Consider the following 17,034-nt stretch of genomic DNA (forward strand, 5'->3'; position numbering starts at 1 on the left):
AGCAGGTTTTCGCTATGTAAGCTGAAGACAGCATACTGTAAGGGTTAAAACATGGAATTCAGGGATGCCTGTCTTGTCAAGGTCTGATCTGTTGTTTATTTGCTATATTTGTTTAAGCAGCAGGACTTATCATTGCTTGGACTACAAAGTCACTCACATGTCAGTTCAGCACACCCCCTCCTCTGATTAACACCTCACTGTCAATGTACAATCTCCATTGAGAGCCTTATGTGGGTGGGGCAGCTCTCCTAGCTCTGCTACATGACTAACTCTAAAAATTCTGATTGTGTCAGAACGGCTGCATCCAGTAATCTAAGTGATACACCGCTGGAATCAGGATCTCTGTCTCTACATTATGCTGCTCTCAGATGAGGTAGTAAAACCCTGGTGACAGATTCCCTGTAAAGTAAAATAATAAATTCAATTAATTTCTTTTTGCACAAAAGTTAAATAACATTTTATTTTCCCTGACAATCTTTTTAGAGGGAACCTGTCACCAGATTTTTGCGTTCAACTTCTAAAGCAAAACTAGAACCTCAAGCAATGCCTCTGCTGTATTCTATAAAGGTGCATGTTGTCCCCTGACGTCCCTGTAGACCCCACAAATACCTTTACAAAAACTCCCGCTGTATATGCTAATCGTTGGGTGCGATCCGATGGACGTCCTCTTGTCTCTCCTTTCAGCGTGGACTGCTGTCCTCCTTTCATGATGGACGTGGATGATGTATTCGACGCCATCCACGTAGTTGGGCAAAATCCCACGTAGGCTGCGCAAAGACATTGCTGTCTTGCACAGGCGCACTTCGCTCTGCCTATTGTGGGTAGAGCTGAAAACCTCGGTGCACCTGCGCGAGCCAGCAATGTCTGTGTGCAGGCATAAGATTTTGCCTGGCTATGCGGATGACGCAGGTGACGTCATCCACATCATTGGGCAAATTGCACCTGCGCAGAGAACTATCCATCTAGTGCAGGTGCACCAGTGTTTTTGGCTCTGCTCGCAATAGGGCAGAGTGAAGTGCGCCTGCGCGAGCCGGCAATGTCTCTGCACAGACGCAAAATTTTGTCTGGCGTCAGCCATGTCAATCATCAAAGGAAGATGGTGATAAGTGCTGAAAGGAGGGACAAAATAGGACGCTCATCGGACCGTATCCAATGATTAGCATACATGGTGGGAGATTTTATAAAAGTATTTTTGGGGTCTACAGGGGTATTCAATGGACAACATGCACCTTATAGAATGTAGCACAGGCGTTGCTGAAGGTGCTAGTTTTGGTATAGAGCGCAAAAATCTGATGACAGGTTCCCTGGGCATTTTAAGCTGCGCTGTGAAGTTTGTGACTGCACAAGAAATTTGCAGCTGTCTGTCCGGTATAGTCAGGTATACAGAGACCGCATTTAGTCTTGTAGATTATTATAGCACAACTGCAAAACGTGCATCTGCCGTGGTTTTTCTGAACTGAATTCAGATCATAAAAGGATCCTCTATTGCTAATTCAAAAGGTTCTTGTATTGTGGCAGAAAAACAGATAATACAATATATATATATATATATATATATATATATATATATATATATATATATATATTTCGTACACCACCTAAAAATGAAAACGGTATGTAAGAAGTAACATTGGTTTAAAACAAACCCAAAGGTCTGGCATGACCATTGTGTAAAGAACACCCCCCCCCCCCTCTCCACCAAAACATATAATTGTAAAAAAAAAATACATGAACCTTTAACCCTTTAATGACCACCAATACGTCTTTTTACTGTCCTGAGATACAGTATAAGAGAATAGTTTCCCCTGACAGGTGAAAAGACTAATGTTCTAGAATCACAACGGAAAAGAAAACATGGTTTCATGACCTTCAGTTCTTTACCTTGTACACTTGGCAGTAAAACACCTCAGAAGTGGAATCACAACGCAGCCATAGTGTGTGGCGCCTATGGAGAGCTGGCCCCTGACCTAGAAGCCCTGAGAGCGAGCGCTGCAGGTGAGGTGAATACTGCCCAGCCACCGACAGCACATCAGCTCTCTCAAACTCCCATTTCCCTGCTAAGAGATTATAGTCCACTCAAGCACACAATAAGATCAGAGCCGCTCAATTAACCCAGGGCCTGCGAGCCCCATGCCTGGAAATGATAGGGAGAGCGAGGCAAGGCCTAGAAAGAAAGGATTTATTTTTTTTTACCATTTTGTACAATCAAGGATTTTGTTTCTTAAAATTGACTCACCAGTATAGTTGTGTAATCGCCTGTAAAGGATCAGTGCTTCATAGAGACTCCACACTGTAATACAGTCATCTGCTGTGAGTGTGTAAGCTGTGGGGGATGCACCCACCTGTCTAAAGTACATTGCTTTAATCAAATTTTTAACAGATGCATATCTTTTAAAAAGAAGAGATGACAAATGCATAAAACAGTAAAAAGTAGCAAATCATTTTCTATAACAGTGTGCCCCAAAATTTGTGAAAACATAGTATGTAGAGATCCTAATAAATGTCCTCCTATAAACCTAACGCTGGCTACACACGCTAGGTGGAAGTTAGGCCTATGAGTAAGAACTTCGTTCGAAACGCGTCAGCGTTTAGGGGCTGTGTCCCCACATACATTTTTTATTCTTGACATGCAAATAAAATTAATATTAAAAATTAAATAAAATATTGAAGATTTTAATGAAGAGACGACTGGTGCAGGAATTTCTCCTGTTTTTCATGGAAGTTGGACAAACCTGCCTGTGTTACAACCTGGCGTTCTCCATTCCCAAAATGTCTACAATTGGGAGAAGGAGTCACATATTGGGTTTCACCATACCTGATCCTTTGCTGTCTGGTAGCAACTTATTCCCATCTTCCCGATAGACTATACATTAATTAGTCAAAACATTAAGACAACTTGCCTAATATTGTGCAGATTTGCCTCATCAAAGCAAAAAGCCCACAAGACCTCCAAGGGTGTCCTGTGCTATCTGGCACCAAGACACTATCAGTTGATCCTCTAAGGCAGGGCTGGGCAAGGTGTGGCCCATGGGCCACATCCAGCTCTTCAGCTATTCCAGTCTGGTCCGTGGACTGAGCCACCTGAAAACAGTGGACCGCATTGTGACCTTCCTGCTGCCCGTCCGCTGCCGCTTGCCTGCCCGATATCACCGCTGTTTGCATCCACACAGCGGTAAATACATTGGAGGAGGACAGTGCCGCTGGCTGTGTGTTTCACCAGTTAGCTGAGGCACAGCAGAGGTGATGACGTCACATCATCGCGTGTGCTGTACTGTGCTGAGCGTCAGTGCATCGGAGATTGCACTGAGCGTTGAGGAAACAGGAGCGAGGTGAGTATGTGGTGTTTTTTTTTTCATGTGTATGGGATGTTTGCATATATGTCAGCGCCTGTGTGGGGCCTCATAATGTATATAGGGGTCTATGTCGGAGCTCATAATGTGTATTGAAGGCTATGTGGGGGTCAGACATATAGATATAGGATGCTCTGTGGGGTTCACAATGTACTGTATATCGGAGGCTATGTGAGGCTCATACAGGGCCGGCTCCAGGTTTTTGTGGGCCCCGGGTGGAAGAGTCTCACTGGGCCCCATCCACATGCAGACACGCAAATACACAGTAACGTACACATAGAAGCATACGTACATATACATATTTATTATTATTATTTTTATTATCATATTTGAAGACAAACTCACAAAAATACTTATAAACAGACAAATCTATACAGAGTCATTTACAGCGACATACAGATATGATGATGTGAGATACACATCATACATGCATACAGACACATTCCCGCTTGTCTCCATCCAGCTCCTCCTGGGCATGTGGCTGTGCTGCATGATGGTCGTCACTAACAGAAATGGCCACGCACAGTGCACACTGACACTGCTGTATATACATCACAGGAGGGGCTAAGGGCTACAATATATACATCACAGGAGGGGCAGGGGGCATAGACATTACTGGAGGGCATAGATGTTACTGGGATAGCAAACAGCTCTGGGGGTATAAACATCACATTACTGGGGTGGGTTGCATAGTGCTCTGGGGGGGGCTACATGCACAGCTCTGATCCATACATACACACTCACACAGCTCTGCTACACACACCCCTTGATAGCACTGTTGCACACATCTCTGCTGCATATGTACAGACACACACACATACACACACAGCTCTGCTGCATATATATATACACTCTGCTGCACATATACACATGTCTGCTGTCTGAAGACTATATATACACACAGCTTTGCTGCACACATCTCTGCTACGCTGCCCAAACAGTACATATTCACAAAGCTATGCTGCCCAGAGTAAATACACACTCTGCTGCCCAAAGAGTATATATACACACAGCTCTACTGCACACATACACACATCTCTACTTCACACAAACACACACAGCTCTGCTGCAGACAGACACACACAGCACCCAGACACACACTTGGTTCTGTTGCACCCAAACACACACACGGCCCTGCTGCATCCAAACACACACACACGGCCCTGCTGCACCCAAACACACACTCGGCCCTGCTGCACCCAAACACACACTCGGCCCTGCTGCACCCAAACACACACTCATCTCTGCTGCACCCAAACACACACACACACGGCCCTGCTGCACCCAAACACACACTCGGCCCTGCTGCACCCAAACACACACTCGGCCCTGCTGCACCCAGACACACACTCGGCCCTGCTGCACCCAGACACACACTCGGCCCTGCTGCACCCAGACACACACTCGGCCCTGCTGCACCCAGACACACACTCGGCTCTACTGCACCGAGACACACACACACACACACACACTGTTGTAGTTATCTCCTTTTAATGCAGGGGGTTTTAGCTTATGATGGGACATCTGAGAAATGTGCACATGCGGCTCTGGGAGCCCCACACACATGGCTCTGGGGGGCCCGAACACACACCTCTGGGGGCCAGCACATACGGCTTCGAGGGGGGCCAGGAAATACATCTCCGGGGGGAGCCAGGACATACATCTCCTGGGGGAAGGGAGCCAGGACATACATCTCGGAGGGGGAGAGCCCATACAGCTTACTGGGGTCCATAAATCGGGGGGCGGGGAGGGCACTTACAGATCGGGTGGGGGAGGGGTGTAGAACCTGCCACTCAAATCATGGTGGAGAGGGGGCCCACACAGCGCTGGAGGGCAGTTCTGTGCTGGGGGTCGCTGGCTGGCACTGCTCCTCGTCTTCATCTGTGGGACAGTGACTGGAGCAGGACGCTGCGTGATAGCTCCGCCCACAGATAAAGTTCAAACAAGGAGTTCATAGCGAACGCTGTGGACAGCATGCCTTAAAGGGACTGCAGCCGCAGTTTCCTGCCGAGGACTGCGGTCCCCAGAACTCGCGAATGGGCCCCCCCAGCTGCCCAGGGCCACGGCATTTGCCCGGGTGTGCCGGGTGCTGACGCCGGGCTCATACTTTGTATATGAGGCTAAGTGGGGCTCATAATGTATAGTATATCACAAAAGTGAGCACACCCCTTACATTTTTGTAAATATTTTGTAACTTCTTTTGATTTGATAACACTGAAGATTTGACACTGATACAATGTAAAGTAGTCAATGTGCAGCTTGTATAACAGTGTAAATTTGGTGACCTCTATATAACGCAACGCACAGCCATTCATGTGGTCTTCTTGGAGGTGTGTTTGGGGTCTTTATATTGGAATACTGCCCTGCGCCCAGTTTCCAAAGTAATGGGGATCATGCTCTGCTTCATTATTCAGTATTCTGGAATGCTGTATATAAAGGCTAACTGGTGGTGGCCGCAGCTCATAAGGGAAAAAACATATTAATGCACAGTTATGGCCTTTTTAGCTAATAAGGGGGCTTCCCAGAATATTCAGGGGGTTCCAAGGTGGTAATCCTATTAGCCTGGTTGTTCCTGGGTTGAGTTTGCACAGATACTTAGCATTCTTGTATTTCTGGAGCAATTCATTAGCTGCGGCTCCTGAGTATATATATAAAGGCCACAAGATGAATTAGAAGTCACAGTTTACTCATAACAAGCAATAAATGAGGAGCTCCCCGGATGTGAGTGATCTCCAGTAATGGAGTCTCTCATGGGGTGAGATACTTGTGTCCTGCCTCATATTTTCCTCTTGCATTATTTTTCATTACTGGCGTAATCCTCCAGAGCTTTAGAAGACGTGTTTTAGCTGGAGCATACTTAGTATTAGCCACAGTAGGGCTTTGCCTGGGGGAGATAAAGGCTTCCCTCGCACAGAATATTTGTCAGGGTGGATTTATCATTTTATTTTCCTGCAGAAACAAAAATATAAAGTGTGAGAAAAAGCAGCAAATAAATGTGTTTGAGATGATACCTATCCTGATATAAAAGTACAGAAGTACACACATACATATAGCAGCAGTGTAGACATACCAACACTCCAAACAGTATAAACATACTCACATAGCAGAACTAGATACATATACACACATACATACATGTAGAAAGAGTATACATGTATGGACATAAACATACATGTAGCAGCATTACATTTATACTCTTTAACAGCAATGTAGTATGTGTTACATTCATACATACGGTATACATACCAGCAGAATATAGATGGATACATACTGTATATAGAGACATAAGAAGTATATACATACACATTTACAGACCTAGTCCCTTCATATAAACATATACATAAATAGAGTTGCAGTTTATACATACACACAATAACAATACACTATGTAGGCTAGCTATAGAAAATTGCATATTCTGAATACCGCTTTACAACTTTTCATTCAGTTGGCAGAGGATGGTCACTATGGGTGAATTCAAGTCCCCGTTACTCATTTGTTATTTTAGTACCGTCCGCTTAATAGAAATGGCTGTCTGTCACAATTTTCAACAGTGGAGGTTGTAAATGGCACCAGAATTCCTTAAAAAAAATAAATCTTTTTTTATTTCTTAACCAAATACCCTTTAAAGGGGATTTTCGACCAGTATATTTTATGAAATTAATGATAATATGGTCATAAAATATTGATTGCTAGGACAGATTGCTGGATTACCAACCAATTCCTCGTAGTTTTCCTGAGCACCCACTGATTTTCAGTTTTTAATCCAGTATATATATACATATATAACACATATATAACATATATATATGTGTATGTGTGTGTGCGTGTGTATATATATATATATATATATATATATATATATATATATAGTGTATAATCGTCTAATTAGCCAATCCAGACTCCATCTGTAGACAGCAGTTTCGGGCTCTTGCCCCTCATCAGCACAGAGCAGGGCACTGTTTTGCATTTGACTCCTTTGCCGCAGTCCTGGCCCGGGGATTGGGGGGCGGCTGTCATTGAAGACATTGATATTACTTACATCGCATTTTGTCTTGTCTTACAGAGAGATGCCAAGGGCCAGCAGCTGTTTGACCTCCTCTGCCACCACCTGAATCTGCTGGAGAAAGACTACTTTGGAATCCGATATGTAGATCCCGACAAGCAGAGAGTAAGTGATAAAACAGTTGAAAAGGAGGCATCAAGCCATTTATTATATCAATGATCCAAATAAGACTATCAATTACGCAGTTATTTCCACTATACATTGGAGATCAGGCGCAGTTATAGACTAAGCCATTAAATGACATTATAGTTAACATCTTCTCTGACTATAGTTTTACTTATCAATCACAATGGCTTTAATGCTCGACATGATGGCAATATTCTCCCTCATGTATACACGTCTGTCAGCTCTATCTCTACTCCCTATGATGACCACCACAATGCCCTTCATAACAGCTGCTATGCCCTTCATGCCAGCCACACTGCCACCCTTGCTTGCCAGAATGTCCCCATGCCAGCCCTCTTTTGCATTATTCCAGCCCATGCTTTCCTCTGCTAGAGGGAATTCTTTCCAACATATGACATTCTCGCCCGCTCTGTCCACAGGGAAACAGATGTTTCCTTGCTAGCTTTTAATTGTAGTCACATCCTACAAACTGTATAGTGAAAATATTCAATTCCAGATTATTCAAGGAGGGCACTGGGCAAAAGACGTTCCTCACATGCCTCCAATGCTAAGGTCTAGTGAGGACACTAATCCTGAAAAAGGTGGCACAACTTCTATTCAATAGAACCAGTCATTTGATTCATCCTGCCAAAACCACGGGCAGCATGAGGCCGGTGTCACGCTGGCGAGTGACTCGCGCAAGAATCAAGTCACATTACCCGGCACGGCCTGCCGCTCTCCGATCAGGAGTGTGCAGCTGCATAAAAATACATATGGCTGCACGCTCCTGTCCGGAGAGCCGCAGGGCTTGCCGGGTGATGCGACTCTATTCTCGAATGAGTCACTCCCAAGTGTGACACCGGCCTGAACCAGAGCCCGGCTGCAAGATTGCAGATGTGTGATGCTTTTTTTCTGAAATAAAGGCACAACATAGTTTAACGATCCACACTGATCCAGTTGATTGACACGTTTCTCACATATGTGTGCATTAGGGGAAACATACCAATCTCCTAGAGTAGGGCGCTGAAAAGCTGGGCATGTGCAGTATCGGGTAGCCTCGTCTATTTCTATAGACCCTGGACGGATCTTCTCTGAAATACCAGAGCATTACCGAGAAAAAAACATACTTGATACTCTGTGCAACATGAATAAACTGACAGGGTACCATTAAAAAAAAAACCACATGTGTCCCATGTAATGCTGTGTTCGCAAGTCCAGTATTCATTAGAACGGATCCACCAGCAATCCGCTGGCAATAAGGCCTCTTTCACACGTCCGTGAAAATCACACATGTTTTTCACGGACGTGTCAAAGGTGCATATTGCCCTCCATGAGCCGTGTTTATGGCACACGTGTGTTCTCCGTGTGTTATCCGTGATCCGTGATAACACACGGAAAACGGGAACTTTCTACTCACCTGTCCCTGGCGTTGCTGTCCGGGGTGCTGATCTTCGGTCTCCGGTCCTGCCGACTCCCCACTGCTGCTGCTTCCGGCTGCAGTGAAGTGAATATGCAATGAGCATAATGAGCGGCGGTCGGAAGCAAGTGACAGCAGCGGCAGAGACAGCAAGGCTGGAGAAGGTGAGTAAAGTTTTTTTTGTTTTTTTTTCTCGCAGATGTGACGCCCTGGACCCCAGGGGTCACAGGTTACTACACTCACCGCACACCCCCCACACTAGAAAGGTACAAACATTCAACCACAAAGACCTGATTGCCTCCCTCAGAGTCAGACAGGCACACCAGGTGGGCAGAGTCAGGCGGAAAGACACGCCCCCCGAGGAGTCTGCTGGCCTGAGGCAGGAACACAGTAGACAGTTCAGTTCAGTACAGCAGAGTGGAGAATAGTCGAGTACAGTTCTGCCCGGGGCCTGGGTTGGAGCCTAGGACCCCCCCCCCAAACAGTCAGGCAGGCAGACGGCAGTGGCCGCCTGCAGGAGACCGGGAATACAACCGGTGGAACCGTGAGGGACCGGGACAGGGTAGCGGCCCACTGGAACCGAACCGGGGAGCCAACAGGATGCCGGAGCACCAGGCAGGGTACTCAGACCCCGAACTAGGCTATACGCCACCACCATAGTCGAATTAACTGATTGTGGTCTGGACCTCAGGGGTTCATTCCCACCAAAGTCCCGATTGAAGGCAACAGCCCAACCCGTCCGGATAAGAGCCACCGCCAGAGGCCAGAGATCCAAGGGCCAGCGTCTGCGGACAAAAGGGGCTCCTACGTCACATACACGCCGGGGAGCGGACTACCGGTGCCCAAGCACAGTGGTCACACTACAAACACAGGTGCAGGAGAAAGGCGGACATTGCCAACCCGACTAGGAAGCTGCAGCCGGCTGCGGGCCCTGTCCATCCCTCCGTTTGGTTTACCAGTGACTCTGTGGTTTAATCGTGCGTACACCAGTGCCATCCGGCACCGCGCCGCACCGCAACCCTGCGCCCTGCACCCCGGCCCTCTCACAACCGGGCCCCGGGACCAACATTCCCCTACCCACGGAGGGGTCAACACCTAGCTGCGCCACTACACCGATCCCGGGAGTCCCCGTACCTTCACCACAGCGGTGGTGTCCACCATCACCACAACCCGTGGGTGGCGTCACGAACAATCATCCCAAAACCAAACACCCGCATTCCCCCGCGCGTAGCGCCAACCCCCCTTGCAGAGCGACGTGACCCCCGGGTCCGTGAGAGGCTCGAGCCACCGCCCTAAGTACGAGCACGGATCCGAGCGGCTTGGCGGTCGCAGCCGAGGCCGCGGGGGCGGTACATAGACTCATGTGTTTTCTCCCGTGCGTGTCACACGGAACACATCCGTGTGGTCCGTTTGCGTTCCGTGACACCCGTGATGCCGAAGAAAAACGGACATGTCTACATGTGGAGCACACGGGCACACGTATGCTCCACACGTACACACGGTCAATGGCAGAATACGCAGGTGAGCACAGACCCATTGATTTTAATGGGTCTACGTGTGCCCATGTCTCTGGTATGTGAGGAAACGGACCAAACACGTACCGGAGACACGGACGTGTGAAGGAGGCCTAAAGTTGTGCAAACACTTTTTTTTGTCCTGCTAAAAACCTTTTTTGAACATTGAAGTCTATGGAAAATGGATCCATTTTTCTGTGAAAACGATCCATTTTTGCTTACTGAATCAGTTAAAGAAAACAGATGGCTACTTAATGGATCCTCTTTCCATAGACTTCAATGTTAAAAAAAACCCAAAACAACAGATCCAGATGAAAGCATTTTTTTTTGTGTGTTTGCACCACTTTTTTGTCAATGAATTGCTGCTGGATCTGTTCTAATAGATGATCACAGGACATATATCTTAGCCTAAGGGTGGATCACACGATGGTATGGCATCCGATGCAAGATGATATGGCTCCTGCTGTGCTGCCAGTGTGAGCCGAATGTCCATCTACTGTGCTCCGATCCTGCGATTGGATCACAGCTGCGGAGGAGAGGGAGGGATTAATCTCCCCATCTCCTCCACTGTCAGCTGATGCGATTATCGCACTGCACTCGGATATCATCCGAGTGCCGTTCAATATTTCTCTCGCACCCATAGACTTGTATGGGTGCGAGTGACATGGTTCTCGCTGATAATTGCAGAATGCTGCGACTTTTCTCTCATCCAGAATCTGGATGAGAAAAAAGCTGACCATCTGCTCTCCCTCATTGAATAACATTGGACCAAGTCCAATGCAAGATTTTCTTGCATTACACTCGTCCAATTCATACGCTCATGTGAGTGTACCCTAAGGGTAACATTTCATTCAAACACCAAATATGAAAATCAGAATAAATCCCTGGAATCTAAGAATTATGCACAAAGGATGTATACACAGTAGACTGAAAATGCTGTGTGTATTACAATAGCAGATTTGTGGTACATTTTTTTGGCATTTTATGCTGTGGATTTCAGCAGCGGCTATGCTTGTTGCACTGTAAAGGATAAAGTGTGCTGTGCCTTTCTGCAATAAAATCCTCAGCAGTGAAAATCACGCAGCGTGGGGCAGTCTTACACTCCTCTAGTCTTACTGCCCACACAGTGCAGAATCCTCTGTGCTGAAGCATTTCTTTCTTGATGCCGCCTTGTTGTAGCTACAGGCCGGGATATTAAGGATCATTACACAGATCTCTGTGTTGACCTTTGGTATAGTCATACGGGGTAATTAGGTCACCACCTAATCCGCCTTTTCTTCAAACTAAATAACTACAAATGCACTAAGCTTTCCTTCTACTGACATCCGCACATTCCCTTAATTACTGTGGTCGCCTATAAACCCTCTCCAGCTCTGCTATGTCCTCCTTACATAATGAAGCCCAAATCTGTACGTAATACTCCATGTGTGGTCAGACGAGTAAGTGGAGATGGGAAAACGCTGTACACATAATGTACATCCAGTCCTCTGTTGATGTGATTTGCTTTACGCTACTGAGACGGATGTTGCATCTCCGCGTGCCGCTCGGGGCAGGAGCTGTCGGCCATTAAACCTAGCACTATATCTTCCACAAAACGGAAAATGCAAGCGCATTCTTCCCATAAGGATGCTGCTCTCCTAGTAGCATTTCTGCCATGTTTTTGTGGCACAGAACCCCATTGTGGCCAGATATTTACTAGGAGACTGTAGAGAAATATTAAACACGATGCATGGAAAAATGTAATCATGCAGAAACACAATGGCTGAGTGTTCTCATCAGGAGTGGTGCTTGGGCAGATCGGAGCTTGGGTTTTATGCATTCACTTGTCTTGGTTTCACGTACATCTTCTACCTGTGTTTTTTACAGAAAGAGTTTGTACCCATTAATTGCCTAAGGATGTCACGGGTGACAGACAGTCATGTGGTTTCTGGCAGTAGAAGGTCGCAGTGTTTGGCTGTGCAAAATGCTCCCTGACTTTCTGTTGTTCCTGCTGTTAGTATACATTGTACTAGGTAGCTTTCCAGATGGATTTTCATCTATTACCCTTTAGGACCCAGGGGAGCTAAATTTCTGTCCAGCTGCTGATAATCGCTATTCCCCTTGTGCTTAAATGCTCCCATCTTTCCTGGACTTGTGCTGGTGATATTATTCAGCTCATACAAGCTCTGGTTGCAAGCAGGAGGCTTGTACTCATCTGTGGTGTCATTGCTGAAGCTTTGCTGAACTTCTGCATGAGTCATCTGTGTATAAGTAGTTCATGCACTTGTCCCCCATGTGTCCTCCTTATGTCTTCCTTTAGCATTTAGTGGGGTTGATGAAGAGCCCCTCCTACCCGTTTCCTATTTAGGGTTCAGCACTAGGGATACCTAGAGTCAGGTGTCAGGTTCCACACCTATGTGCCGATCCGATCTAGGGTGTTGAGGGACCCCAGGGACCAGGGGTAGTTTTGGCCAAAGGTCACCACCTCCCCCTTCCCTAGACACGGGTCCCATTCCCTTCTTACCTTTTGCCACTCACTTGGTACTTCCCCGTACCTAGCGTGACAAAAAGGCTCTTTACATGTCGATAGCTTTTTTTGCGGCCTAAATGCCTGAAAAAAATAAAATGGACACGTATACATTTCAAACATACGGGTCAGAGAAAAAAAACCCAGACAGCGCATGGATGAGATCCGACAGATTATTTCTTATGTGCAAAACCCCCATATATCTGAATAAGACCCTGTTGACAGCTTGCTCTTTTCCGGCAGGTGTACTCCCTTAGCATGCTGGCAACTTTTCTATCTTCTTGTAGTTGTGTATCTCCCGGTAATTATAAAGATTGTTCGCCACCCCTCCTAAAATTTGCCCTTATTTCCCATCATACTGCCCCCACACTTTAGGCCATCACAGACATGGAGGATTTGGACAATGTGCTGCAGTAATACCCGAATCTGTGCATTATACTGTGCATACACCAAGCAGCAAATGTGCAGATCTAGTGTGGTGACTATGGCCGGCGATGTCTAGACAGCCAGGGATATTATCATTAATCTCTGTCTTCCCTAGACGGCCATGGATACTATTTTTACCCATCCACTAACCTAAATCACCCGCAATATTAAAAGCAAACAATAAAACTACTCTCCACCAGCAGGACTATTAGTTATTAGACCCCTAGACTACCCATCAGGGATATTATGTGCTGACCTATTGATTGCCTGGAAAAATACTTTTTATTAGAATTACCTCCACAGATCACCGCACTTATTAAAGGGACTGTTCAGTATTGTTCCCTGTGGTTGCAGAGCCACAGTAAACATTGAGCCTCCCATGGATCCAGAAAACCGCTGTTACACAGGGTTATAGTTTCCTAATAATGTTAATGATATTGCATGTTGAAAATTCCTCCCATTGGCTTAAGCTGTTACCTTTATTTACCTTGTGTCCTCAAAATAAGTGTCGCTTGCAGAGGAGGGGACGCTGCGCTCACCCACTGCTCGGGTCCGGCTGCTTCTGCTGCTCGCTCGGTCGGTGGCTCGAGCGGTGGGCCGGATCCCGGGGACTTGAGCGGCGCTCCTCGCCCGTGAGTGAAAGGGGTGGTTTGGTGTAGGGATATTGTCCGTGACACCACCCACGGTTGTGGTGAGGTTGTGACACCACCGCTGCTCTAGACGGGGATCCCGGGAGCGGTGACAGGGAGTAGCTTGGATGTTGTTTCCTCCCCTCCGTGGGTAGGGGGGTTGGTTGTCCCGGGGCCCGGTGAGGGTTAGGGATGGCAGGCGGGTTACGGGGCCTAGGGAGGTGCAGGGTCGCGGGGGCAGCGCGGTGCCGCACGGCACGGTGGTACTCACTCAGCCAATGATCAATGCAAAGTCTCCGGTAAAACAAACGGCTGGATGGACGGGTCCCACAGACTGCTGGGGTAGTTCTCCCGGTAGGTTGATGGTGACTGCCTTTCCCTGCACCTGTGTTGTGTTCACGGTTCCAATGGCTTCCCACCGGTAACCCACTCCCCAGCTTGGATGGATGCTGAGGGAGCCCCTTTTGCCCGCAGGCTCTGGCCCTGGGAACTGTAGCCTTGGCGGCTACTGTGTTTCCCTTCACGGTGTGAGCTGTTGCCTTCAATCGGGTCTTGACTGCTGGGAAACCCCGGAGGTTCCCTTCGCTAACGGATTTGACCGGTTTTACGGCGACTCCTAGCCTGGTCGGGGTCCGTAGGCCCTGCCGAATGGTGCTGGCTTCTCTTCGCTCCCCGATCCGGTACCGGCGGGCCACCGCCCGTCCCCGGTCCTTACGGTTCACATCAATCAGCCTCTCCTGCAGACGGTCACCACCGTCTGCCAACCTTGCTGTATGTGCCCGGGCCACGCACCCGGACACGGTCAGTCTCCTCTACTACCACTTCACTCCTTCAACTCCCTAACTGCACTGATCTGACTCCTTTTCCCGCCTCCAGGACTGTGAACTCCTCGGTGGGTGGGGCCAACCGCCTGGCCCACCCCCTGGTGTGGACATCAGCCCCTGGAGGGAGGCAACAAGGATTTTGTGTTTGACTTCGGTGTGCCTAGCCGGGGTGTGGGGTGTGTTGTTGTAGTACCTGTGACGTCCTGGCTTGTCCAGGGCGCCACATAAGCCCTAGTTCAATTTTAAGGGCCTTTTTAATCATGCTTAAAATATAAGCCCTACTCCAAAAATAAGTCCTAGTTGTGTTTCCATAAGGAAGTGTCCAAGTAGTGAAATACAGCAGGACCCTTCATCAAAGTAAGCAAATATCCCCAAAAGAAAGCAGACATCCCCAAAAGAAAGCACCCCCGACGAAAAAACCCAAATTGAACTCACCAGACTACAAACAATTACAGTTGGCAAGTGCCGATGGTGGATGGGCTCTCACACAGAGATCTGCATCACTGTCAGGTCCCTTGCCATACCTGCTGCATTGCACTGCAGCTCTCATAAACAGATCGGGTACCAGTATCACTCTGCGTGAGCGATACTGCTTCTAGTCACCAGGGGGAGCCAATCGCTGTAGAATGCAAGAGGACCTGACAGCGATGCAGATTTGTATGTGAGCCACCATTTATTTGCCAACTCTAATTATTTGGGGTCTGGTAAGTGCAATATTTTTAGGGGGTGTCTGCTTTCTTTTGGGGGTAAACTTAGCAATACATAGATAATAATACATTTAAGCAGGTAATTTTAAACCTTTGTAAATATGGTATCTACCCACCGCTATAGGACTGCTTCTGCACCATGGGAATAGCAGATCAGATAAGACAATGTGAATTTGAACCAGTAATAGGAGTAACACAAAATGTTGATGATATTTGAATGAATGTTGATTGACTGTTCAAGAATAAATGTGGATTGTTGTTCATGGGGAAATATAAAACCTCCCCAGAAAATAAGCCCTACGCATCTTTTGGAGCAAAAAATAATATAAGACCCTGTCTTATTGCTGATATTTAGGCAATTTGAAGAATACCATGATTTGGCCACTAGGGGTCACTGCAGCTTTAGTGGTTATTGACACATACTACCTGATGCGGTATTCGGCGTTGGGCATCTCTTGTGCATACAATGTACCGTATGTAATCACAGTTCCCTCATCCACTCTATGTAAAGAATTTGTTAATTTTACAGGATATTAAAGAATATTCATTTTTGCCAAGATCGAGGTAGATCTCCACATTGACCCTACCTTGGGCACACCTAAATTTTCATCTTGTTGCACATATATTATATTTTAAAGCTTAAAGTAGTTATTCAGGATTTTGATATTGATGATCCACTCTTAGGTTTCTGGAGGTCTGATCCCTGGTACCCACCGATCAGATGTGTGCAGCTCAGTACATGTAGCCAGGACACTGGAGGCACTGTTACGTCTGTTCTTGGGTAAGGTAGCTCAGCTCCATTCATTCCAGTCAGTGTGAGCTGAGCTGCAGTACCTGAGCAAGGTCACTACTGTGATCCAGCGGTAAATTAATTTTTGCAGAGGTGGCACTGCAATCATATATGTAGGACCAGAGAATGCATTGCTGTAATCACCATCTGGTCCGGTCCTAAGTGTTGGTGAGTTCTTTCTTTGATTCAGCAGCAGAGTAACCCTGGATGTTATAATGTTACATAGAAGCTGTAGTCAGTATATGACGTATTCTCTCTTCTTTCTTTTTCATTTAGCACTGGTTGGAGTTTAGTAAAGGGATCGGCAAACAAATGAGAGGTAAAGTAAAACTTTCTCCACACTTCATATACTGTATGTGTGTCTGTGTGCCCAGTGCATAAGGTGAGTATAGAATATAACCAGTGTTGTCCGAGGGCCTTGAGGAAGCTAGCTACCTAGGATGCATTGCTTCCCTTGCTGAACGCCCATGCAATACCACAGTTAGACTGTATTTACATGAACATATTACACGGTCCGTGTACGGACTAACATGCCCAACCTGGATACTGGCCTCTTAACTCAAACTAACAGTCTCATAGGTATATATATATAGAAATATACACACATCACAGGATGGGCTGGGGACATATACACATCACAAGGGGGCTGGGGGTATATACCCATCACAGGAGGGGCTGGGGCACAGACAGTACTGCTGGGCAT

At 46.9% G+C, this 17,034-nt stretch overlaps 1 protein-coding gene across 1 annotated transcript in view; it reads left to right on the top strand.

The window, feature by feature from the left end:
• The window catches only part of FRMD5 (FERM domain containing 5), a 109,395-nt gene that overhangs the window by 27,056 nt on the left and 65,305 nt on the right, over nt 1-17,034 (top strand). The window contains exons 2-3 of the mRNA XM_075346098.1: nt 7,414-7,518; nt 16,608-16,650. Coding sequence (XP_075202213.1) covers nt 7,414-7,518; nt 16,608-16,650 — 148 coding nt within the window. The remainder of the gene's footprint in view (nt 1-7,413; nt 7,519-16,607; nt 16,651-17,034) is intronic.

This window comes from Anomaloglossus baeobatrachus, chromosome 4 (assembly GCF_048569485.1).
Source record: "Anomaloglossus baeobatrachus isolate aAnoBae1 chromosome 4, aAnoBae1.hap1, whole genome shotgun sequence".
Lineage (NCBI taxonomy): Eukaryota > Metazoa > Chordata > Amphibia > Anura > Aromobatidae > Anomaloglossus > Anomaloglossus baeobatrachus.